Source organism: Coenobita brevimanus, chromosome 33, assembly GCF_032717465.1.
Source record: "Coenobita brevimanus isolate Jiangsu-jjx chromosome 33, ASM3271746v2, whole genome shotgun sequence".
Classification (NCBI taxonomy): domain Eukaryota; kingdom Metazoa; phylum Arthropoda; class Malacostraca; order Decapoda; family Coenobitidae; genus Coenobita; species Coenobita brevimanus.
This window is the reverse complement of record NC_136986.1, coordinates 43,714,571-43,740,415: the sequence shown is the minus strand read 5'-3', so window position 1 is coordinate 43,740,415 and position 25,845 is coordinate 43,714,571. Positions and strand designations below refer to the sequence as shown.

General features: G+C 43.4%; 1 protein-coding gene across 1 annotated transcript in view; it reads left to right on the top strand.

Moving 5' to 3' along the window:
• Window positions 1–24,968, top strand: part of LOC145395890 (uncharacterized) — a 41,219-nt gene extending 16,251 nt beyond the window's left edge. Inside the window, exons 11-30 of the mRNA XM_080269412.1 lie at window positions 1,098–1,340; window positions 1,847–2,014; window positions 2,857–3,096; window positions 3,565–3,738; window positions 4,693–4,864; window positions 5,564–5,709; window positions 6,365–6,432; window positions 7,845–8,043; window positions 8,484–8,705; window positions 9,769–9,960; window positions 10,369–10,539; window positions 11,002–11,138; window positions 12,072–12,181; window positions 12,837–12,945; window positions 13,619–13,741; window positions 15,292–15,398; window positions 15,832–15,984; window positions 16,360–16,537; window positions 17,092–17,213; window positions 24,283–24,968. Of these exons, the coding sequence (XP_080125538.1) occupies window positions 1,098–1,340; window positions 1,847–2,014; window positions 2,857–3,096; window positions 3,565–3,738; window positions 4,693–4,864; window positions 5,564–5,709; window positions 6,365–6,432; window positions 7,845–8,043; window positions 8,484–8,705; window positions 9,769–9,960; window positions 10,369–10,539; window positions 11,002–11,138; window positions 12,072–12,181; window positions 12,837–12,945; window positions 13,619–13,741; window positions 15,292–15,398; window positions 15,832–15,984; window positions 16,360–16,537; window positions 17,092–17,213; window positions 24,283–24,835 (3,587 nt within the window). The 3' untranslated portion in view covers window positions 24,836–24,968. The remainder of the gene's footprint in view (window positions 1–1,097; window positions 1,341–1,846; window positions 2,015–2,856; window positions 3,097–3,564; window positions 3,739–4,692; window positions 4,865–5,563; window positions 5,710–6,364; window positions 6,433–7,844; window positions 8,044–8,483; window positions 8,706–9,768; window positions 9,961–10,368; window positions 10,540–11,001; window positions 11,139–12,071; window positions 12,182–12,836; window positions 12,946–13,618; window positions 13,742–15,291; window positions 15,399–15,831; window positions 15,985–16,359; window positions 16,538–17,091; window positions 17,214–24,282) is intronic.
• Window positions 24,969–25,845: the final 877 nt, after the last annotated feature.

The window sequence follows — 25,845 nt, the reverse complement described above, 5'->3', positions numbered from 1 at the left end:
ATTTGGCTTGTCACTCAATGTAAAGCCACCTGTAAAGGAAAGAAAAGCAATAAGAAGTGACAGGAAAGATGGGAGAAATAGGAAGAGAGGAGGGCAGGCACAGAAAAAGAATGATAAAGGCTAAGGAAGAAGTAGGCAGCACTACATCAAGTGAGTGGATGATGGCCGCCACCACCTACTACCTCTGCCATATTCGATTTGATTATTTTTCTCTGCCTTACTCGATTTGATTATTTTTCTCTGCCTTACTCAATTTGATTATTTTTCTGTGTCATACTCAGCTGTATGAGAGAAATAAGTGTTTTAAAATTTTGTAAACAAGAATATATTTGTTTTTAAATGTATGATGGAGATCGGCAGTACTTTGGCAATACTGTATTTAAGTTTTGTCTCCATGTCCCAACTGTTGTATTTTTTTTTCTCTCCATACCCTACTACTGTCTATAATTTTTCTCTCCATGTTCCTACTGTTGTATTTTTTTTCTCTCCATCCTTACTTCTGTATTTAATTTTTCTCTCCATGCCCTTATTACTGTATTTAATTTTTCTCTCCATGTCCCTATAACAGTACTGAATTTAATTTTACTCTCCATGTCCATACTAGTGTATTGGTGTTGTGATGAGGAGAGGTAGATTGAGATGGTTTGAACATGTGGAGAGGATGGGGGATGATATTTGGGTGAGGAAGGTGAGAAGTGTTAATATTGGGGGTGGGGTTATGAGGGGTAGACCGAGAAAGACATGGGACGAGGTCATTAAGTGTGACCTTAGGGTTAAGGGACTGAACAGGGAGGCTGCAATGGATCGTACAGCGTGGAGAGCCGCCATTAGGTGACCAAGGCCGACACATGCAAGCATGTTGGAGCCTTTAAAAAACGAAAACGAAATCAATCCTCCATGTCCCTACTACTGTATTTAATTTTTCTCTCCATGTACCTACTATTGTATTTAATTTTTCTCTCCATGTCTCTACTGCTGTATTTAATTTTTCTCTCCATGTCCTAACTTACACTGACTTTTTAAAATTATTTTATACGAGAAAGAAGGAACCAAAGGCCAGACTTGTACCCCACGTGTATTTTGGTATCCCTTCACAGTTGCCTGGGAGGACATACAGCTGTCCCCTCTCACCAGTGGATATGGCTCCTTCCTGGCCGACGTTAGCCTGTCAGCCGATGTACTGTGGAATGGCACACTTAAAGTCGCCTGGAGGCCGGCTAGGGTACTTGGTCCACCCCAGGAGACCAGTCAAACTACAGGAGACAATGAGACTGCAGAAGCTTCACTGCCCATCTCCTACCCCGCCTTCATGTACAGTGTCAATGTTACATACAATGAAGGTAAAATGTTCAGTAGAGTTGGACTAAATTTTTTCTTGTACTGTGATCTCTTCCTCTCTCTGTTACTTCTGAAGCTAAGCCCCTTCCTTCACCCTTTTTATTTATACAGTATACCGTATATCTGATTGAGGGAAGAGTTGCAAGAAGCAGACCAAAAATGACCTGGGATGAGGTCATAGAGTGTGACCTCAGGGATAAGGGACTGAAGAGAGAGGCTGCTAGAGACGAAGCAGCATGGAGAGCCATCATTAGGTGACCAAGGCTGACACATGCAAGCACATTGGAGCCTTTATAAACAAATGAACAAAGAAATGAATAAGTTGAAACATTAGGAATTTAGCCTGAGTGGCAGTTATTATAATTAGAGGTACAGTCACTGCTGTTATCTTTCATTCATTCATTGCCAGACGCCATGTATCCCAAACGGGGTGGCCAAGGGCTTAGAGTTAATTGTTTTACAGGGAGGGGCACTAATCCTCACATTTCATTCTCTCCTTGACAACCAGCAGAGGAATGGACAGCCACTGTCAATGTCTCAGAGGATCGGACATCAGAAAATACATCCCTGCGAGTGGACATGCCCCTCCTCCGCTTCCAGACCAAGTACCAGGTGCGCCTCATCTGCTACTTTGGTCAGGTGTCCAGCCAGTGTGGAGAGGCTGCTGCTTTTACCGGTATGTGGAGGCCGCTTTTGTGTTCATTTGGTTTTTGAATTGTCATTTTGTGAGTTTGAGTAAATTTTTGATTAGGTTCAGTTACATTCTGAGGCATGAAATAATACTTTGTAATTTTAGTTTCCATTAAAATATTGGTATTTGTTTCAGCATCCGAATTTATAATTATTCTCAGCAACTTCTTTGCCCTGTATGTATGAGGTGGGAAAATCCAGAACATGTCTTACTGATATCTTTTGATGAAAAGAATCAGGAATTAGGATGGCTCTTGTATCCTGGCCTCTCCCCTTTACCCCAGGACCCACAAGGCTGCCTACAATACAGTATAAATGCTCTGTGGTGGAGTTACATCCCTGTTCTTATGGAAGGATGGAGTGGTTTCTGATTCCTTTCTCCCACCCTTCTATTTCCCCTGCACTCAGTCACTTCACCACACCATCATACTGGTACCACCACATGAAGGCACCCCACTCCAACACCACAGAGCTTGTGTTTTCAGTAACTTGTCTCCTAACTTTTTCTAAACCTATCTTTTATTTTCCCTTTTAAATTTTCCAGCATTGAAGAAAACAGAATAATCTTTTTTTAAACCTTGGAAGCCTAACTCTGAATGTGTTTTCAGTAAATTGTCCTCTTCACTGATCCTAACCAGCCTTTTGTTCTCATTTCCATTTTTCAGTGTCAGCAAGTGGGTTGGTGGAGGGTTAGTGCCCCTCCCCGTAAAACAAATAACTCGGTCAAATGACCACCCCTTACGGGATTATGGCGTCTGGCAATAGATAGATAGATAGTAACTTGTCCCTTCACTTATCCTAACCAATCTTTTATTCTCTTTTCCACAGCCTTGCCACTCAAGTTCTCCAGCATTGAAGAGAACAAAATAATCGTACACACTGTGACTGAGAACCGAGCAGGGTGGAAGCAACAGAGTGCCAACTGTGAGAGGGGCCATGGGATTCTGACCTCTCTGGCCACCAAGAGCAAGGCACAGCTGCTGGAGAAGGCACTCACCAAGGACTTCACTGCCACACCCACTTTGACATCACACTGGCTTGGACTCAACCTGTGTCCAAACTATACAGGTTAGTCTCACTCTTAACTGCCTCACTCCAACGATGAATTAATATAAACAGCATTTGAGGCATTGCTGACGAGCAGGTGAGCATGCCACTGTCTTGATTTCTTGTTGCCTGTGAATTTGATGAGTCAGTATGTTGAATTTTTATTTTTTGTATCAAACCAGGCAGATCTCACCCTTCAGGTGGGTAGAAATAACATCAAGGATTGTGTGAGAATGTTGATAGTGTCACTGCATGTCTTTCTGAGAACTATAGAAAATGTATGGTTGTTTTTGGTGCAAGCAATGCCTCATATGTTCTTGCTGCTTCCATGTGCCTTTATTGGTTATGAGACTTTTTATACTGAGGGAATAAATAATGAAAGTGTTATGATGTAGACAGTGTAGCTATAGGTGCCCACCCTTGTTAGGTTTGTACATGTCATCTGCTGCAAATCACTTATGTTTTTGCCTTCACTGTCCCCTTTACCAGGGTCTGTGTGGAGTGACAAGTCAGTGTGGGATCACTCCAAACTGCCCAGCCACAACACGCAGCTGACCAGCGCCACGTGCTGCATCAAGAACACCTGGGACGGCAGGAACTTCACTTGGCTGGGGGAGGTGTGTGACGCACTACTGCCAGCGGTCTGCGAGTACCATCCCAAAGGTTGGTATGCTGTAGTTTGTCCACCTTAACCTGGCAGAAATTTTCATCGTTTTACACCGTATTTCACACAGTTCAGCAGAAGAATAGGACAACGCTTTAATCTCTTGCCGTAGCACTTCTTTGTGATTATTGTTTTTCCACTGTAAATTGAAAAAGATATTTATCCTTGTGCAGCTTATTTTCCATAGCTTAAAGGCAGAAAATAAAAATACTGCAGTTCTGCTTAATACACTTTGTTGTGACGGTCATCAGATTCCAATATTGATCTTTGTAAATATCAGAATACCTTTAAGACACTGATGCATCTGTACATCCTTTCACTGCACTTCTTCATGACTAGTACGATTATCCCCTCTTAAGCATTTGTCAGAGCTCAGCAGTCAAGATGGAGTGACCTGCTTGTTGACATGAAGGGGCACTAAAAATCTTATCTTTCTCTTTCTTCCCCCACATGTCATTCTCTTTTCTTCCTCTCCCTTCTTATCTCCCTCCCTCTCCATCCTTCTCTTTCCTTCTGTATTCTCTCTCCCTCTCTGTCCCTCATTTTCATTCTCCTCCCTTTCCCTTCCTGTTTCTCTCATCCTCCTCTCTCTCCCTTCCCGTTTCTCTCATTCTCCTCTCTCTCCCTTCCCATCTCTCTCATTCTCCTCTCTCTCCCTTCCCCTCTTTCTCAAATCCCCTCTCTCTCTTCCCGTCTCATTCTCCTCTCTCTTCCTTCCCATCTCTCTCACTCTCCACTCTCTTCCTTCCCATCTCTTTCATTTACTGCGCTCCCTCATATTCTTTCCTCTCTCTCTTTCCCTTCTCATCTCTCTCCTCCTCCTCCTCTCTCTCCCTCTCCCTTCCCATCTCTCTCATTTACCACACTCCCTCATGTGCATTCTTCTCTCTCTCCCTTCCCATCTCTCATTCTCCCCTCTCTCCCTTTCCCTCTCACTCCCCTCTCTCCCTCAGGCCTCGTAGGTGAAGTAAAAAACCTTTTCCGAGCCTCCGCCACACAGACAGGAGCCGGCGTGACATGGCAGTACGTTGATGATTTTTGGACCCCCACCAGCCTCACCGTCACCTTCTGCCCCTTCAGGAAACTCCGCAACCTGCTCTCGGATCCAGGGGAGGCATCGGAACCGTAAGTCCTAAGGGAAGAGAAGAAGGGGCTGGAGAGAGTGATAATAATGCTGTAATGATGATAATAATAATAATAATAATAATAATAGGTGGGGGCACTCACCATCCACTCACTCGATGTAGTGCTGGTCTCGGGTGACTGCCCTTTCCTCTCTTCTTTCCTTCTTTCCTGTCTTTCATTCACTCAATGTAGTGCTGCTCTCAGGTGACTGCCCTTTCCTCCCTTGTTTCCTTTTTTCCCTCCTTCCTCTTCTGTCTTTACTTCTGTCTACAGGTGAGTCTACATCAGTGACAAGCCAAATGGTTTCCTGTACACCAGGAAACCATTTACTATGCTGGGTGGTATCCATATAACTAAATTATGGCACCTGGTGGTTTAGTGGGTAATTAAGGCACTCCAGTTGGATTGAGCCAGTGTAGGTTTATATCCAAAGGGTGGTTGGGGTTTATTGCCCACGTAATGCCACTCAGGGACGAGTGAGGTTGGTCACTCACATCTTAAATGTCAGGACCAGCTTGCCTAGCCCCGGAGTCTTATGCTTCTCAAGGGGTAACACTGGATAAGATGATGATAGATGATTATTATTATTATTCATTTGTTCATTGGATTCTTCATAACATTATTTTAATGTTATGAAGAGTCCATTGTCACTTCAAACACAGTCCATAAATGCATGACTCCTTTGTTGTACTTCGCCAGGTGCAAAGTGATCCAGAAGGAGGCAGAAGCGAGGGCGCACAACCAGAGTGAGCTGGAAACGTTTACTGAGTACCAGGTGACAGTGGCAGCGACAATACACCCCATGAAGTATGAAGGGAAGCCAGCCTCCACCTTCGTACGCACCTGTGAGTTTGCTGGAAGGGATGGTTGAGAGAGAGAGAGAGAGAGAGGGGTAACAGAGGAAGAAATGATAGAGGGAGGAAGGAAGGAAGGAAGAGTGAGAGGGAGAGAAGAGAGATGGAGAGCAAAGAAGTAAAATTGATGGTGATAACTGTTGATGATGATGATGATGATAAATATTAATTGTGATGATGAAGATGATGATGATAAATATTGATAATGATGAAGGAAGTGGATATGATGAATACTGTATTAACGATGATGAACTTTGAGTGCCGTGATATGAATGGTGATTGTGTGCACTGATACTGATGATGATGATGATGATGAATACTGTATTAATTGTCTCTGTAGTCACTGCGCGCAACTCTGAGGTTGTCATTATCGTGCCCTGGCAACCTATTATTCAAAAGTGCGTGTGATTTCGTGTATAATGTGAGACGCATGTGATTCGTGCATAATATGTTCTTGTATAATAATATTCGTGTATAATATATTCGTGCATAATAATATGATTCGTGTATATGATACGAAATCAGACACACTTTTGAATGGCGCCAGGGTACGATAATGACAACCTCAGAGTCGTGCGCCGCAACTCTAGTGATGATGACTCTAATAAATAAACATGCTGATAGTCATACCCCCACTTTTTTTCAGTTCCAGAGCAGCCGCTGTTGGCAGAGGTGAAGCGTTCGGGCCACCTGTGGGTTATGTGGGCACAGAAGGTTAGAACTGAGGATGAATAGATGCGAATGAATGTGTCTGAGTAGATGAGTAAATTGGGAGTGTGTCGTCCTGTCTCGGCCACCTCCCTTTCCTGATGTTGGGGGAAGCAGTCTAGGTATATAGATATATAGATAGGTTTGTGTATGTGAGTGAAGTGGATGGGGGGAGAAGGAGGGGGAGACCGAGGATGAGATGGAGGGATGGAGTAGAGAGGAAAGTATGGAGAGTGAGGGACTAATGGTGAGAGTGTATGTGAGTGAAGTGGAGTGGGTTAGAGGGAGGGGAAGACTGAGAATGAGTTGGAGGGATGGGGAGTGAGGGACTAATAAGGAGAGTGTATGTGAGTGAAGTGGAGTGGGTTAGAGGGAGGGGAAGACTGAGAATGAGATGGAGGGATGGAGTGGAGAGGTACTGTAAGTGAGAGAGGGGGATGTGAGCTGGGAGCAGGGCAGTGAAATGGCAGGGTACAGGGTGACATGGAGGTGATTTGTTTGTGGCCACCTTTTATGGGATTAAGGCATTTGGCTATAGATAGATAGGTAGATAGTTGTGGTCGCATGAAATATATGAGCTTTTGTTATGGGGCTGAATTGAGTATTGTTTTTCATATTGTTTTTTACTAGTCAATTTAACCTTCACAATCTGATATATTTAACCATCTGCTGAGACGAGAAGGATTACATGTCTTTTTCAGGTTAATTTGGTATCGTACTGTATTTTGTATGTTTGTGATGCAGTTTTTTCTGCAGGCTCATTGGCTTGTATTCTAGTTGGGTAAGGATGCTACCTAACACCTTTTCCTCAGCGATTTATTTTGCTTATTACACCTTTCTGTCCTATTCTTTTATATAAATCCTTCTACTATGGCCAAACTCAGCATAAATAGTGCTAAGTAGGATGTTAAGTAGCTATGTATCGTTTATAAAGTCTCTAATATGCTTCAGTGCGTTGGCCTTGGTCACTGTAGGGCAGCTCTCCACACTGCCCAATCCAGGAAGCAGAATAAATGTGATAGGAAGCATTAGGAGAAACACACTGAGGTGGTTTGGACATTTGGAGAGGATGGAGAGTGAGAGACTGATGAGGAGAGTGTATGTGAGTGAGGTGGAGAGAGGGAGAGGGAGGGGGAGACCGAGGATAAGGTGGAGGGATGGAGTGGAGAGGTATATGAGGGAGCAGGGAGTGAGTCAGGGGGAGGGCAGTCAAGTGGTGGGTGACAGAGCGATGTGGAGGCGTTTTGTCTGTGGCCACCCTTTGTGGGATTAGGACGTCTGGCTATACCTGTACAGTAGATAGATAGGTAGATAGATAGATAGATAGAATAAATCTCTTAGGAAGATGTGTTAGGGAGCCTCCTTACCCTACAAGAATAGAGGCCATGGTGTGTACAGGCAGCTTACTTCTACCACAGGTCTCTGAATTTGGCGAGAAAGACCAGGTGGATCTGACCCTCGTAGACCACTCTCAGCCGGATAAACCCATCAGATCCGGAGAGACCATCGATGCAGCCGGTCTGGAGCTGGGTGGACTGAAACTGGGCACCAACTACAGCCTCACGTTGAAGGAGAAGAGCGGGCAGATGAGGAATGAAAGTGTATCCTTCCTTGCATGTGAGTATGGGGCAGTGAGAGTGGTAGTTTCATCAGAGGGTTAGGTTAGGTTAAGTTGAGTTAGATTAGGGTCCAGGGAACTTTCCATCACCTCGACTGGCAGTGAGGTGTTTGCAGGCTCCTGGCCTTTGGTTCCTTCTTCCTTGCATTAAAAAATATATATATATATATATATATATATATATATATATATGCTGTATTATCCACTTGTGTTGCTATACTCCTTTTAAGCTGACCAAAAATTGCAACGTCTGTTTTAAATACTGACAGGTAACAAAAGATTAACACAAGAAAATAAATGCTAGTCATGAAGAAGTGCTATGGAAAGGATGTAGAGCCACAGTATTATGTAGTTCTGAGCTACATGAAATCAGCTGCAAAAGGGAAAAATTCTGAGCCAAGATAAGGTAAAAGGACTTTAACTTTTCATGCCTCCACAGACCCCCCCTGCGACTGCGAGGCCTGTCAGGTGGGTGGGCTGTGTTTTGTGGCCACGGACACCCCAGTCACGCTGAGTCGAGCCACGGAGAGCTGCCGGGCTAAGGATGCCTCCCTGGCCGTCATCAGGCACCCCGAGGAAGTGGCACTCCTGCTGCAGAGTGCCACGGAGCTGAGGGATGACCTCTGGGTATCACAGCACTCCAGCAGGGTCAAGGCTCCAGGTTTGTGTGTCTGGATTTCACAGTGCCAGCAGAGAGGGGCGAGAGGGAGACTGAAAATGAGGTGGAGAGATGTGGAGGTATAGTCATGGTAGTAGTAGTAGTAGTAGTAGTGGTAGTAGTTGTGGCTCCAGGTTCAGCTGAGACATGAACCTGGTGGACTGCAGACTGATGTTGCCCTTCTCCTGTAGCTCACCTCCTCCTGCAGTGATATTGGTGCTGCCATGAGAAGGTTCCTCTCTCCAACACCAGAAATATGGTGGAGAGGTATAATGAGGGTGGTGTGAGTTGCAAGAAAATTAAGGTGTATGACTATAGGCAGATACTCTTTAGATAACAGTAAACTGCTGATGGGAAAGCTGTATTACTATGGTCGCAGCGCACGACTCTGAGGTTGTTATTATCGTGCTCTGGCAACCTTCCCCTCAACAGTGCGTTCAATTTTGTGTATAACATGAGGTGCATGTGATACATGGATAATATGTTTGTGTATAATAATATTCATGTGTAATATATTTGCGCATAATAGTATGATTCGTGGATAATATGATACGAAATCGGACACACTTTTGAATGGTAGGTTGCAAGGGTACGATAATGACAACCTCAGGGTCGTGTGCCGTGACTATAGCAGTAGCCCCTAATCCCAGTGGACTGTAGAATGAACTTGCCCTTCTTATGTGGCCCACCATCCTCATCTTGGGGGATAGGGAAGGAATTTAGGGATGTTTGTATAACCAAGCAGCTCCACCACCTGTTCATTTTAGTGCCACCATATGAAGCTGCCTCTCTCCAACACTGCACCCAAGCATGAAAATATTGTGAAGGTAAATTAGCCTTGACTCAGCTAATATTGTGAAGGTAAATTAGCCTTGACTCAGCTAATATTGTGAAGGTAAATTAGCCTTGACTCAGCTAATATTGTGAAGGTAAATTAGCCTTGACTCAGCTAATATTGTGAAGGTAAATTAGCCTTGACTCAGCTAATATTGTAAAGGTAAATTAGCCTTGACTCAGCTAATATTGTGAAGGTAAATTAGCTTTGATTCATATTCTCCCACTTCAGAGACAACCGGAACCGCCGCCCTGCAGGCAGGGAGCGGCGCAGAGGTACTAGACAGTGAATCCAGCGCCACAGCAGCCCCCGCCACCACACCAGCGCCATCTGAGTGTCTGATGGTGTCGCGCAGTGCCAGGGCGGTGCAGGTGGAGCAGTGTAGTAATGCCCATCGTGCTGCATGCAGTTTTAAGGCGCCAGGTCAGTTCAGGTTGATATTGGTTGCGTTTCAGTTTGCAGTAACTAAAAATAACATCGACAGAAATGGCATTACAACACAAAGTTAATGATAATGATGATGACGTTATTCCATTTTCATTTACTGTATGTACTTGGATAAGGAAAAAGATGATGAGGATGAGGATGATATTTGTGGAAAAAAAAAAGTCAGGATGATAATGATAACAATAATAATGATGATGATGATGATGAGGAGGAGGAGGATGGTGTTGATATTTGTGGTTAAATAAAAGTCAGGATGCTAATGATAATAGTGATGATAATGATGAGGATGATGGTATTTGTGTTTTAAAAAAAGCCAGGATGATGATGATGATGATGTGGTGATGATGGTGTTGTTTGTCATCTCCATATATTTAACTTCCACAGTGGAGGGAGCATTCACCAACCTACAAGTAGACTCTGGGCCTGACTGGGTGACCCTCAGCTGGGATGCGGATAAGTTTGGTTGGGAGGCCCGCATGAGTCTAACATACCAGCGCACCACAGAGAAGAGATACAAACGTGCCGTGCAGTGGCTACCCATCACGAGTTCACCAGGTGGGTTACTTCTATCAACTTCTCTGTATCTATTGCCAGACTTTAATCCTGTAAGGGGTGGCCATAAACAGATTGCCTCCATGTTGCCCAGTTGCTATAGTTAATTGTTTAATGGTCGATCATACAGCAAGGTTCCCCTGTAAGGCACCTTTTCTTTCCTTGTTTTTGGGGCGTAGTTGACTTATTGTTTAGATGGGAAAAATGGTCAGTACTGAAATTACAAAAAAAATTAGCTATTCCTGAATTTTTTTCGTTTTTCCCCTGCTGTAATTGATTGTATAATGGTTGATCATACATCAAGGTTCCTCTGTAAAGTATCTTTTCTTTCCTTGTTTCAGGAGCATAGTTTAATTACTGTTTAGATGGGAAAAATAGTCAGTACTGTAATGACAAAAAAACTAGCTATTCCTGCCTTTTTTTATTTTTTAATTAATTAATTTTTTTTTATATGTTGTGTGGTAGTGACGGTGCGACATCTTCTCCCCAACACGGACTACTCCTTTGAGCTTATGGCTGAGGTGGCCAAAGGCTTCATTACCACATCAGAGCAAGTTGAAGTCTCCACCACCAATGCAACAGCAGCCAGCACATCAGCCAGGGTGAGTTGTGGTGGTGGGGTGGTGGTGGTGTGGTAGTGATGATAGTGGTGGTGGTGGTGGTGTGGTGTGGGTGTGGTGGAGGTGTAGTAGAGTCTCGCAGTATTGTTGTGGTGTAGTTATGCTGTGGTTGTGTTGCAGTAGTTAGCTAGCTGTTAACACATTCATAACTAGTGTATAGAAAATAGATTGAAGGCTACTGGAGAGGGACACTTTTACACAGGGAAAAGAACTTAATACAAAACAGCTATCTGAGTGTAGCAGCTGATAGGAAGAATAATTTAATGGATGAGCCGTGTTTGAGGGATAATTTGGATGCTGTGGAATATTTACAGTCTGTGGAGAACCAGCCATAACAAGATACTGAGAGTCATCTTTGAATAAGGACACTCAAGAGATAAAAAAACCTAAGTTGCAGCCACCCTCTAGATAAGACATGAATGGATACAGTAATAAAAACATCTGCTAAAATGAAAAATGGCAGAGTTACAGCTGGTCGGGTACAGTTTCATTGATGGTGAAAGCATGTACAGACACACAGTACAGTAAGAATTAATTTGACAACATAATTGGAGGATGCAGTAGTCAGGGCAAGATCTAGCCTTGAGGACATGTGAAAGAATATTACTGTGGACACATGTGATGCCAGGGAGTATTTTTGTAAACGTATGTGATGGTGAATGAGGTGGGGTATTGTTTATTAATATTACAGTGCTGGGGGGGAAGCCTTCATGTGGTGGCTGGGTGGTGGAGCTGCCTGGTTATACAAACGTCTCACAATTCTCTGTGTCCCACCAAAGGAGGATGGTGAACTGCGGGACAGGGACAGTTTCAGCTTACAGTCCATCAGATTCACATTCAGATGGAACTGGGACTACAAATACTGATACTACTACTATATTCCTCTGCTTCTCACTCCTTCACCTCTTCTTGCAGCTGATGTTGGGTTGGTCAGCGGTGGGTCAGTACAGCATGTTACAAGTCGTGTGCAACTCCATCCTGGTGGCCGCGTGTATAACCACCATGCTGCTCTTCTTTGCTACTGGGTGGGTGTTACTCTCGCCTCTGCACTCCTCACAGCATTGTTTTGTTTTCTGTTTGTGTTTTCTTGGTCATTTTAGCCCCATAACTCTTCCATCAGCTCTGCCACCTGCTTTCATCTATCCATCCATCCACATCTGCATCATCTATCTATCCATCCATCTGTCCTCATCTGCATCATCTATCTATCCATCCATCTATCCATGTCTGTATCATCTATCTGTCCCTCCATCCATCCACAGCACCATCCTCATTCCCCAGTTTTAAGTTCATCATCCTAATCTCTTCTTTCATCCATTGTATTGCCATTAAGTTACACATCCTAATCCACTTTCATCCATCCTACCATGCACCACAATTATGCTCCTTTTCCAAACCTACTCTTTCATCCATTCTTCATCATTATTAAATTTTCACATCCTAAACCCACTCTTTCATCCACCCTGCCATCCACCTCTAATCTCTCATATCTATTCCCAGGGTGTACTACTCTTTCATCCATCCTTCTATCCACCACTAACCTCTCATTTTTTTCCCTAGGATGTTCTACTCTTCTGTCCATCCTACCATCCACTTCTAGTCTCTCCTATCTATTCCCAGGATGCACTACTCTTCCATCCATCCTACCATTCATAACTAACCTCTCATTTTTTTCCCTAGGATGTTCTACCAAGACTGCATCGCTCAGCTCGGATTCCTGGCCTCCCTCATGACTGCCTACTTCGTCTTGCTTTTGGGTCATCCTGCCTTTGTCAACGATACAAATGAGGTGTGGAAATGGCTCCTTTTGTTGTTATTCTTTTATTTACATGTTGAATTTCTACTGTTATACATATTAGGCTTTTTCTGTGCTTTGTGGTATAGGAGTGAGATATTTTGGTGAACTTGTGTAGGTATTCTTTGGTCAGTGCATACGATTATTTGTTTATTTATTTATCTTTATGAAGGCTTGAAAACACCATCTCTCAACACCCACCAACACAATACACAATACACCATCCAGCACTACAGTACACAATTCAAAGCCCAACACCACAATACACAATACACCACCCAACACTGTAAAACACAATTATACACAAAACACACACTTGTCACATCAGTTCAGAATATTCAGTCACTAAACTGTACTTTATTGAACAGAATTACATCCCATGTTCAGTTTATTTAGCTCTAACTTTTATGTACTAACTTGGATCTTTGAACGAGGGTGTTATACTGATGCCCTAACTCAGTTTTTTTAAAAGATAGTAAGCAGGGACATTCTGATTTTCTAACTAGAATACCCCAACCAATTTTCTAACTGGATTTTCTAGCTGGGGTGTTCTAACTTATGCTCATAGTATTTTTTCCACATTCTGATTTTCTTACTCAAAAACCCAACTTTGGATTTTTCTGAGTCATTTGCATTTGTATTTTTTCCGACTTCCTCTCTGTCACAGACGCGTTGTATCATCGTGGCGGTGTTTCTCCACTTGCTGTTCCTGTGTGCCTTTATGTTCCTCATGTTGGAAGCCCTCACCATCGCCCATCTCCTCGTTGTGAATATCAAGAGTCCATTTCAGGTAGGGGTGTGCTGTGTTTTGACTTTGCTCTCTTTTCCTCTCCTCTCTTCTCCTCTCCTCTCCTCTCCTGCCTTCTCCTCTCCTATCCTCTCCTCTTCTCTCCTCTCCTCTCCTTATCTTTTTGCATTCCAGGCAGATATCTATCAGGTTTTGACTCTTCTCTTTACTCTTTCCCTTTCTGTTCCTTTCCTCTCCTCTCCTCTCCTCTCCTCTCTCTTTCCCCAGTTTTCTGCTTAGCGCATATGCTGCAAGAACTATAACATCATTTACCATCCATAATGCCAAGAAAACTCCATATTAATGAAACTTAATTTTTTTGAGACATGATAATCCCATTTGATTCAGTGACATTTTGTAACTTATTCTTGCCATCTCCAAATTATTATTATTAAACTTTGGAGAGACTTTTTACACAGAAATTGCCAGACATAGTCCTTAACACCCTTACTACTTGATGTCTCTTCCTAACCTCCTCCCATTTGATACGAAAATATGGCCTTTCTGGGGTTGGCCATGGTACAGCTGATGTTTCATATGGACTGGAAGCTAAACCGAGTATCTGTCTATCTATCTATCTATTGCCAGACACCTTAATCCCGTAAGGGGTGTCCACAAACAAATCGCCTCCATGTCACCCTGTCCCCCGCCATTTTTTCATTGCCCTGCTCCCGGCTCACACCCTGCTCTCTCATATACCAAGTGCCAAAACCAGCTAATTACTTCCCAACAGTTCCTGGAAGTTGCTGGGAGAAGAGAAATTTATAATGTGTAAAATGTGTGAGGTGGAGGGGGGAAGAGGGAGGGGGAGGCCGAGGATGAGATGGAGGGATGGAGTGGAGAGGTTTATGAGAGAGGGGGGTGTGAGTTGGGAGCAGGGCAGTGAAATGGCGGGGGACAGGGCGACTTGGAGGCGATTTGTTTGTGGCCACCCCAAACGGGATTGAGGCATCTGGCAATAGATAGATAGATAGATAGAAAAAGATAAGAATGTGAGTCTTAGCTTTGGCTTTGACTCTACGAACGGTCACTCAGAAGAAGGATCACTGAGGGACTCCACTTGTGACTGAAAATTTGCTACCTAAGGTGATGATGTGAGAGACTTGGAGGGGAGGAGAGGGAGGGGGAGGCCGAGGATGAGATGGAGGGATGGAGTGGAGAGGTATATGAGAGAGGGGGGTGTGAGTTGGGAGCAGGGCAGTGAAATGGCGGGGAACAGGACGACATCGAGGCAATTTGTTTGTGGCCACCCATTACGGGATTAAGGCATCTGGCAATAGATAGATAAATAGAGTGATGATTGTGTGGCTAGGTACGATTTTTGCAGCCACATGTCACTCTCATGGTAGTACCTCCCAGGACAGTGTTAGTCACCTATCTACTACTACTACTAATAATAATAATACTGCTGCCACTATAACTACCACCACCACCACCACTACTGCTGCTACTACTATTACTACTACTACTACTACTACTACTACTACTACTACTACTTACATTCCATGGCTCCCACACCTCACTGCCACATCACCTGCCTCTCCATCCGACAGAAATCAAACTGGGTGCTGGTGGGATTTGCAATAGGAGTACCAGTGTTGATAGTGGCGGTGTCTGCGGGGCTTCTTTACGGCAGCTACCCAGACATCACAGCCCACAAGTAAGTGTTTTGGCTTGAAAATTTATCATCCATCCATCCATCCATCCATCCATCTGTCTATCTATCTATCCATCTATCTATCCATCCATCCATCCATCCATCCATCCATCCATCCATCTGTCTATCTATCTATCTATCTATCCATCCATCCATCCATCCATCCATCCATCTGTCTATCTATCTATCTATCCATCCATGCATCCATCTCTTCATTCATCCATCCTTCCAACCATCCATCCATCCATCCATCCATCCATCACGTCCTCTCCCTTATTGTCATACTCTTGTCACCTCTGTCTCCTTTTACCCTTCTCTTCCTCTTCTCTCCTCTCTCCCTTTTCTCTCCTCTCTCCCTTTTCTCTCCTCTCTCCCTTTTCTCTCTTCTCTCCCTTCTCCCTCACTCCCAGTCTTACTCCTAATCTCTCTTCCACAGCTGCTGGTTGAATCCCCTTGGTGCAGTGGTGTACATTGAGGTGATTCCCATAGGTATACTGTTTGTTGCATCCCTCGGGCTCCTTCTCAGCACCGTCTGCAGAAAAGAACAGTCCCCGGAGCTGATTGATGTCAACCTTCGCGGCCGACAAAGGTACGGCTGGATGCTCTGCTTTTCTGTCTCTTGGTGTTTTCTGTCTCTCGGTGTTTTCTGTCTCTCGGTGTTTTATGTCTCTCGGTGTTTTTCTCTCGGTGTTTATGTTTTATTTGGTCCAACACTGTGCTCCCTCATTTTGTTACTGGTTTCTTGGGTTACCTACTGTAGTTATATTTACAGAATTGAGTTAGACTCAGTGCCCACGTGTGTGTGTGTGTGTGTGTGTGTGTGTGTGTGTGTGTGTGTGTGTGTGTGTGTAAAGTCCCAACACCTGTTACTATTTTATCATACATATATTCATATTGATGAAGGTTAGGTGTGTATTCATGCCAGAACATGCAGTAGCACAGGAACTCTCCTTTATGTTTTCAGTGACAGTCGGAAGTTGCGGTGGGTGGGTGTGGCGCTGGTGGTGGAGCTTGGTGTGGCGTGGGGTGTGGGTGTGGCAGCATATCAGCTGCACTATGAGGCCACCTACATGGTCTTCTGTGTGGCCACCCTCTTCCTTGCCATCACCATCGTCGGCGCCAGAACAAGCTTTGATGATACTGTATGTTGAGCAAGGGAGAGGGAATTATACTCTTTGTTGTGGTGTGGATGTGGATGTGATAGGAAGTGTTATGAGGAACACATTGAGGTGGTTTGGCCATGTGGAGAGGATGGAGAGTGAGAGACCGACAAGGAGAGTGTATGTGAGTGAGGTGGAGGGGGGTAGATGGAGGGGGAGGCCAAGGATGAGATGGAGGGATGGAGTGGAGTGGTATATGAGAGAGGGGGATGTGAGCTGCAAGCAGAGCAGTGAAACAGAGGGGGACAGGGCGACATGGAGACAATTTGTTTGTGGCTGCTTACGGGATTAAGGCTTCTGGCAATAGATAGATAGGCAGATAAAAAATGCATCAAACAGCTTGTGACAGTATAACAAGGTGACAGAGAAAGGCATTAAGAGATGAACCACTTCTAACAGTTTTTCCCTGACAGCTTTTTCCCCTTATTCATGGTAATTTTGATATACTTTTGATGATACTGGCCCTCTTTTCCCGTCAAAAACTTACTCTACAATTACCCCATCATCACCTCCACGTCTAAACCCCTCCTCCACAGTTCCGTAGCAAAATGAACCGCCTGTGTTGTGGAACAGAGCTGACCTACAAGCGCAGCGAGATCCTCAGCATCAGTGCCCGGTCTCGCATCAGCCCGAAGAATGGGTCAGCATCCTCAGCAAGGTAAGGTTATGCAGGTGTAGTTATTTTGTGTATGAGAGATTAACCACTTCGGGCCAAGGATCTCATTTTGTAATTATATTCTTGCTGTGTTGTTATTCAGCAAATGAGAGACTTTTCAAACTGGCTCTCTGTTATATTTTTGTTTTTTCTTGGAGGGAAGAATCTTGCTGGCACCTGGCCTCTGGTTCTTTCCTTGCATTAAAAAAAAAGAAGTTAAAACTCCAATTAACCTCTTCACTGCTAGAGGTCCTCAGAGTTACATAAAATTGTCTGTTGAGAGCAAGAATAAAGTAAAAGACATCATCAGCTGGAAAGGGCCAGAGAAGGTTGTGCATTCTTGTTTACTTTATACAGTACTTGTTGGGTTGCATTAGGAGAGGGTAAATTTATTGCTCTTTTCATAATTTGCTGTGTAGGTTATGATGGTTTATGTGTCGTTTATGTAGGTTGAGTTGTATCTTAGGGCAGGACAAGTTTAGGTTATCCAGGGTAGGAAGAGATATGGTAGTGTTTATGTAGGCTAAGACTGGTTAAAACATGCCAGGTTATACTTAGGTAGTGTACGATATGGTAACCAGCATGCAGTTAGATTGTGTCAGGGTAAGTTTGACCGCGATGAACTAGGTTTGAGACTACTATAACTTAAGCCAGATTATTCCAGAGTTGGTTAGACACAAAGAGTTAAACCAATAAACATCACATACCCAAGGAATGTCAGACAGTTCAGTGCTTTGAATTTATAACTTAACTTCAGTATGTGATCATCATCTCATGTTTGCATTGCTGCTGAGTATTTCGTCTCTTAAAATCCTTCTCTTGTGTACTTACTTTCCTTTGTACCAATATTAATGAATGACAGAAATTTTTGTCATGTATCACTCTTATTCTGCAGATACATTTCTTGTGAGTAGATCTTTATTCTTCTAAAATAAAGAAAAATGTCATAAATAACTGTCTTGTGGAGAATCACTTTAATTATGAAAAGAAAGGATCTGAGTGCAGTGATATATAAGAATGGAGAGTGTGTAAAGGAAGTGGGAGTAGAGTAGTCCAGGGAAGAAGAGTGATCAGCAAATTTGAATTTCTGAATACAGACTAGAATATTTAATACAGATGTTGCAAGAAGAGTATGTATAAGGATCTGTTACTACTCACATTGTTGTATGAGTCTCTGACATTGGCATGGTATGTATATGAAAACAGTATCAGTGGAATGAATCTGTTGAGAATGTTAGGCTTGTCTGCACAGATTTTTTTCTTTTTTTAGTAAATGATGACATGGAGCATAGATCTGTTAATTAAAGGTTAGAAGAGTGTGTGTGCATACTGTAGATTTCCTGGTCATATACTGTGTAGAGGGGAGGGATGATGGCGGAGGGGGATGTCACCCTGTAATGGCTCTGATATAACTAGGCTGCCCCGCTGCCTGATTATACAAATGTCCCTCAACTCCTTCTGTATCCCTTGAATTTGGGGGATGGTGGACTGCACAAGGGCAAGTTCAGCCTGCAGTCCACTGGGTTCATGTCCAGATGAGCCTAGCATTATTACTGATACTGCCAGAGAGGATGGATGTGATGAGAATGGTGAATAAGATATATGTAAGCAGTGTTGAATGTAGGTGCATGTGTAAAGATGAGAAGAACATGTCTTGATCCAGGAAGTGAATCTGTAAGAAAGTAAGGTATGAACTTTGCAGAACCAAAAGAATTGACAAGAAATGACAAAATATAATAGCGATTGGTGAAGTATTATGGACATGACAACAGTTGCATCCCTTTTATAACGACATTTAAGCAGACTGCTCAACTCTAAGATACTATAAGGATGACAGTAACTTTATGATGCAACACTTTGCCTAGACAGAATAGCTTGTTGGATAGAGCTGAAAATCTAAAAAGGTCAAATGATGAATGAATGAATAAATGTATAACCCTTTTCACTGGGTATTCTACTTTCTTCAGCAGTTTTTTTCCCCTACATTCCTTGTTATAAGAATGAAAAATGATAGTGATGATGATGATGTTGACGATGATGATGATGATGATGATAGTGACGATAATGATTATAAAGAATGGGCACATTTTCACCCCCCCAATATATATTTTGTAAATTTGCGTCTCCTCATGCCTTAGTCGTTCCTTCACTCCAGCAGCCAGATTTGTTATCAGTGCTTGGATAGATGTTCAGCGTTGATATTGGGTGTTGAGAATTTAAGTTAGTTTTTCTGCACACATTGAGGTGGTTTGGCCATGTAGAGAGGATGGAGAGTGAGAGACTGATGAGGAGCGTGTATGTGAGTGAGGTGGAGTGGGGGAGAGGGAGGAGAAGGCCAAGGATGAGGTGGAGGGATGGAGTGGAGAGGTATATGAGAGAGGGGTGTGTGAGCTGGGAGAAGGGCAGTGAAATGGCAGGGGGACAGGACAACATGGAGGCTGTTTGTTTGTGGCCACCCCTTACAGGATTAAGGCGTATGGCAGTAGATATGGTAGATAGATAGATAGTTTTTCAGCACTCAGGTATTCATGATTAATATTTTCAAGGTTTCAGATAGGTGTTCAAGTTAGTTAGTACTGAGAATTGGAACTTAGGATCGGATTCTAACTTTAGGATTCAAGTCAAGTGTTTGTTGTTCAGATTTATTTGTGTTCATAGGTACCAGGGTTTATGTTCACAGTTCAGGTAGATTGTTCATCGTTCATGTATTTAGATCAGCTCCTCATTGTTTATATAGGGAGATCAGAGTTCAGATTAGGTGTCTATAGGCTTCTGTATATCACCTGTCCCTCCCTCTCCAGTTATTGATGAAGGGAGGTATGTGTATGTTTCTAAAAATCTTTAACCTGTTTGTTGGCAGACCCCAGAGGTGCTTATAAAACACTTAAATAAACACTGCCCTCACCATCATCATCACTTGTAGCATCACTAACCCCACCCTCACCCTTTGTCACCCACCACACTCACCCACACCCACACCCTCATTCTGTATCACCCACTACCACCCTCACCCACACCCTCATTCTATGTCACCCACCACCACCCTCACCCACACCCTCATTCTGTGTCACCCACTACCACCCTCACCCACACCCTCATTCTGTGTCACCCACTACCACCCTCACCCACACCCTCATTCAATGTCACCCACTACCACCCTCACCCACACCCTCATTCAATGTCACCCACTACCACCCTCACCCACACCCTCATTCAATGTCACCCACTACCACCCTCACCCACACCCTCATTCTGTGTCACCCACTACCACCCTCACCCTGTCTCACCCACCCCCACCACCACTGTCACCTTCATCCCCAACTTCACCCTTTCCTTCCTGCCTTGGTAACATGTTTGAGGGGATTTGGTGACTGTCATATTCACTCCCTCTCATTAACCATATCCCTTTCATCTCAAACGAAATATTGAGATACCTGACATCGTTTAGGGTTATCCTCACCTTCATCTTACATCCTCACTATCACTGTCACCTTCACCACCTTCACTGCCATTACCACCATTAACACTGTCATGTCTGCTTTCACCATTTTCTTCTCATCCTTGTTCTTCTTCATCCCACCCCCACCACCATCACCATCATCTCATCATTCACCTTCTGCCTGTTCATTTTCATCACCTCCAGCACCATCACCATCACTTTCACCTTCTTCTTCTTCTTTTTCACCATCCCCACCACCATCACCATCACCTGGAACATCTTGAGTTTCATGCATATTTGTATTAATCAGTTTGATAAAGGTTCACTGCCAACTGTGATTAAGCATGCAGGTGGATGTAGGTACAGGGGTGTGTCTTTATGTGTACAGTACGGTAGTTTCATTTTCTTTTCTTTTTTTCTCTTTTTTTTTTTTGCATTCATTGAGGTTTCCTTGATGATGTATACCAGTTCTCTCACACACACACACACACACACACACACACACACACACACACACACACACACACAAAATAAAAAAAGAAAAATAGCAGAGCCACTCCAGGGGGACACTCTTGCATATGCACTTCCCACCCTATGCTTCAAACGCCTCTCTCACGTATTCCCATATGCGTAGAGCTGGATGGGGACAGGGTGTGTATTTTCGTTGGTTAAGAGCCCTAAAACCTTTTCCCAAGCAGTTTATTTTGCTTAGTACACCTTACTGTCCTTTGTGTTATGTAAATCCTTCTAATATCACCTCACTTTACATAAATAGCATAAAAAGGGATATTAACCAGGCATATCTAAAAATAAGTCACTAAGGAAGAGGTGTTAGGGAGCTTCTTACCTGACAAGAATACAGACTCAGGTCACTTCTTCAGGGACAGAACGTGGTGTCTCTCGCCTGTGAATCAGCCGTAAAACATGGCTTGAATTTTCTGTTTTTTCTTTTTTTATGCAAGGAAGAAGGAACCAAAGACCAGGAACCCGCACATTATGGTTCCCCACCCTTGATATAGCGTGTGTAAGCTTAATTGCCGGGTTATACAGTGTTCCTCAGCTATTTCTCTGTCCCCTGAAGTGAGAATGGGGAACTACGGATGGGCAGCTCAATGCAGACCACTGGATTCAAATTTCAGATGAGCCTGGGGCCATTACAGTAAAACCACCAGCACATCACCTTCTCTCTCACTTTCTCCCTCACTTTCTTCCTCACTTTCTTCTCACTTTCTCCCTCACATTCCTCCTCACTTTCTCCCTAACTTTCTTCCTCGCTTTCTCCCTCACTTTCTTCCTCAATTTCTTCCTCACATTCTTCCTCCCTCACTTTCTTCTTCACTTTCTTCCTCACTTTCTCCCTCTTTTTCCTCTTCGCTTTCTCCCTCACTTTCCTCCTCACTTTCTTCTGCACTTCCTTCCTCACTTTCTTCCACACTTTCTCCCTCACTTTCTTCCACACTTTCTCCCTCACTTTCCCCACTACTACTGCCACCATCACATTCACCTCCATCATCATTGTAAATACAGTCACATTTATGGTAATAGTCTTTCACCGTCAGGATCTTTGTGCCAATACCTTTAAAGCTTTATGATCTCCTTCTAACTCTGCTCCCTTTCTTCTCCTCTTCCCCGTTGTATATTGCTGCCACCACATTCATCAAATCATCCTTTAAAATTTACAACCATAACTCTAACTCACATCACACCATCATCCTTTCTTCCCCTACAACTCCATCACCATCACCGCCAACACCATCTTCGCTCCAGCCATTCATCTTTCACTGTCACCATCACTCTCATCACCATCACCTTGTCCTTCTTTATCATCACCATGACTACCACATTCACTGCCACCTTCTAACTTCTCCTCCTATACCATGACCATAACTACCACACTCGCTACCATCACCCATAAAGTTCTAGCACAGTAACCCTCACCCTCACAGTCACTCTTCCTTCCCTTGCAAACCATTCCAGGGTATTTGTCAGTCCTTCCGAAGGGGCTGGGCGAAGTGCTGGGGCCACCTCAGTTCGTTCAACCCTCCACCAGTAGCCCTAGGTAGTAGCCCCCAGCCAGGTAGCCCCACTGAGGGTAATCCTGGAGAAGGTATAGAGATAGTCCCCTCACATTAGCTAGTTCCTCTCTCAAGCTACGATCGCTTTATGTGTCCGTCATGGCTGTTTTGTCCTAATAGCCATAGACAAGCATGCAGAATTAGCAGCTTCTTGATGTGCTGTACAGTGAAATTCCGATAAATACCAAACAGTTTCTTAGTCTCTCCTACCTTAATCCCTTCACCCTGAGACGTCATTCTAAGCTAAATTAATCTATAAACCTGAATAAAACACAATGCCCTCATGCTGAAGGGGTTAAGTGAGCCTGTAAACAGAGAGGGCGGCTGATATTTTCTTAGTCTTAAAAATTTCTTTGTGTCCATCTTGCTAAACTTAACTGAGCATGTGGATATATAGCATAGCAGACTACCATGCTTAGCCTTAAACCAGAAGCAGTGTATTTAATCTTATGTGTTCTTGTAGCCTTAATTAAACAAGCATGCAACGGAGAGAGATGGCAGACATATTATATAAAGCCATGGAATATTTCTCTTTGGTGTTTATATACAAAAAAAAATCGTGTTGATGGAGAAATTGGCTGACTATTGATAAAATCCATAAAATCAGCAAAAAAAAGTTATACACATTTGTACCTAAAGATTGTGTTACCTATTTTGTATATTTTGTATTTAAAACTTATCCAAGAATTTGTTAAGAAAAATATCCGGTTTAATTCATATAGCATTTACACTCCTTTGATATGCCTGCCATCTTTATAAATATTCTTAAAAGTAGTAACAGCTTTCTATGTACCTAAACACAAGGAGCATGTATATAAGAACAGCTTTAAGACCCTGAAAACTGGAACTGGGAAGAGGCAATTTCAAAATGCCTCTGTGTACCATACTATCAGGATTAAAAGTTCGCCTACACTGCCTCGCCTGACTGTGATGATGGAAAGTGTTGCATGAAATCTTTTATGTGATAGCAACATGAAGCACAGCAAGAAAATTATGAGAAGGAAGGATACTCCCTGATATTTGGGGAAGAATGAGAATTATTATATTACAGCATTTCAAGGCCAAATGTTACAGCTTTTTTATGAATGGAGGACACCTGTAATTTGGTGTATTGTTTTTCCTTCCTTTGTTCATTTTAAGGAAAAAAAAAAGGAAGGCAGGATACAATGCTGGCAGAGGATTGTAGACGAACTTTTATTCATGATAGCACCCAGATATGATAGGCAGTCTCACGCCACCGCCTGCCTCACCACCACTGGCATGCATCTCCAAAGTCCGTGACATCAACAGCAAGGAAGTGCGTGGAAGCTGGATTATTATACTGTAGTGAAGGGATGATTAATGTACAGTACTTAGTTTATGAGGTGCATCTGCAATTGAACCAGGAGGAAAAGCAAGTGTTGCATACTATATAAGGATACTGAACCTGCTGCTGTTAGTGACATTTAGTGAAGCCTAAGAACTGTTTAGAAGAATGTAGTGAACTAAAGATATTGGCAGCTTGTTCATCAGACTATTCCCAGCTGGACTCTGAACACTCCCTGTCTCGCTCCTGCAGGATGATCACCCCAGCAGGAAGCCAACCAGGCAGAGCCAAACCTTCATCTGCTACAGCTAAGGGCTCAGCCACACCTCCAGGCAGCAGAGCCTCCTCAGCAGTGGGGAGATCCACTTCAGCAGGAGGTAGAGCCACTTCAGCAGGACGGAGAGTCACCCCAGGGGGGAGAAAAACACCTGTGGGCACAACAGTGTTCACATTGAGGAGTGCCACCCCCCCATTGGTCCAGCCCTCACCACCCAAGTCCTCTCCCAAAGCACAAGAACCTTCTCCCAGAGCACAGGCATACGCTTTGCCAGAGTCAGAGGAAACTGGCAACACAGGTGAAGTGGCATCACTGGGCAATGGATCAGTGAACAAGTGTAGTAGACCCTCAAGTGTGACTGGGAGAGGCAGCAAATGCAGCAGCAGAAGAATAGCCAGCCCTGAGAGCAGCATCAGCCTGCCCAGCCGTCCACCCACCACCACGTCGCTACGCAGTAACCACAGTGTTGTCCCACCAGACACTGATGAGGGATTGTTGCCTCTTAAGCTTCCAGGAGCCAGTCAGTGAGATGCCTGCTTCAGCCAGACGGGCAAAGTCCTTATGCAGATCAGACCTGGTTCTGCAAAATATTTTTTTTGGCTTACTTTTACCCAGTGGGACCAATCCTATAAAATACATGTTGTTCCTGCTGCAGAAATGCAAGACCTATGTCTCATATGTGGTGTAATCATATTCCAGTCACAGTTTCTTTCTTCCACCAGTGGTTCTAACAAGAAGAGACTTCTACTTAAATTTAACTCTTTTCCTTTGTTAACAAGAAGCTTTTCTTTACCCTTGCTTTTCTGTTTTTACTTCTACACACAAAATAAACTTCTGACATGCATATTTTTTTATAACATTGGCATGTAGACCTCAAGATCCTTTTTTTTAGTAAGTTATGTTCTGTTATGTTTGGTTATTGGTTAGAAGGCACCAGTCAGTATGACGGCCTGTCGATTCACAGAGGTGTCCAGAGGGAATTCAGTTACATACATTAAGTGATGTAGGTTGATCTGATCTCTAGTTGTAATATTATGAACTACAGTAGCCTAGTTTGGACCTCTGCACCTCAAAGGGGGGTAATATGAAAATGGCTGTGTTTGCAGTAATGTTGATTTCCCTTATCATAACCCACACACCCTCTCCAACTCCTACTCTCCCCATGTCATTTCTAGATAACCAAGTAACTTGAAACCATCTACCCTGTTTTCAGTCCGTCTTCCTAACCCCCTCTCTGTTCTGTCTTCCTTTCTTGCTGACATAAGTAAAGTTTCTGTTTGATGGAAGGGTAAGAGGATGAATAAACATGCAAAAGGTATACACTAGTAAGATAAGTTATTTGCTGAAGTCTTTTGTAATGTTTGCAACTGTAGATTAGTTTAAGAGCTTTATTTTAGTCAATGAAGGGCGCTTCCTAACATTTCCTTACTTTACTGTGTTGAGATATTGCACCTGAATATTCTCCTGTAGTGGTACATATCTTTCTACTTCATTACCAAGAAGTAAATAACCTTTAGCCCAAAAAGAAATATAGGAGT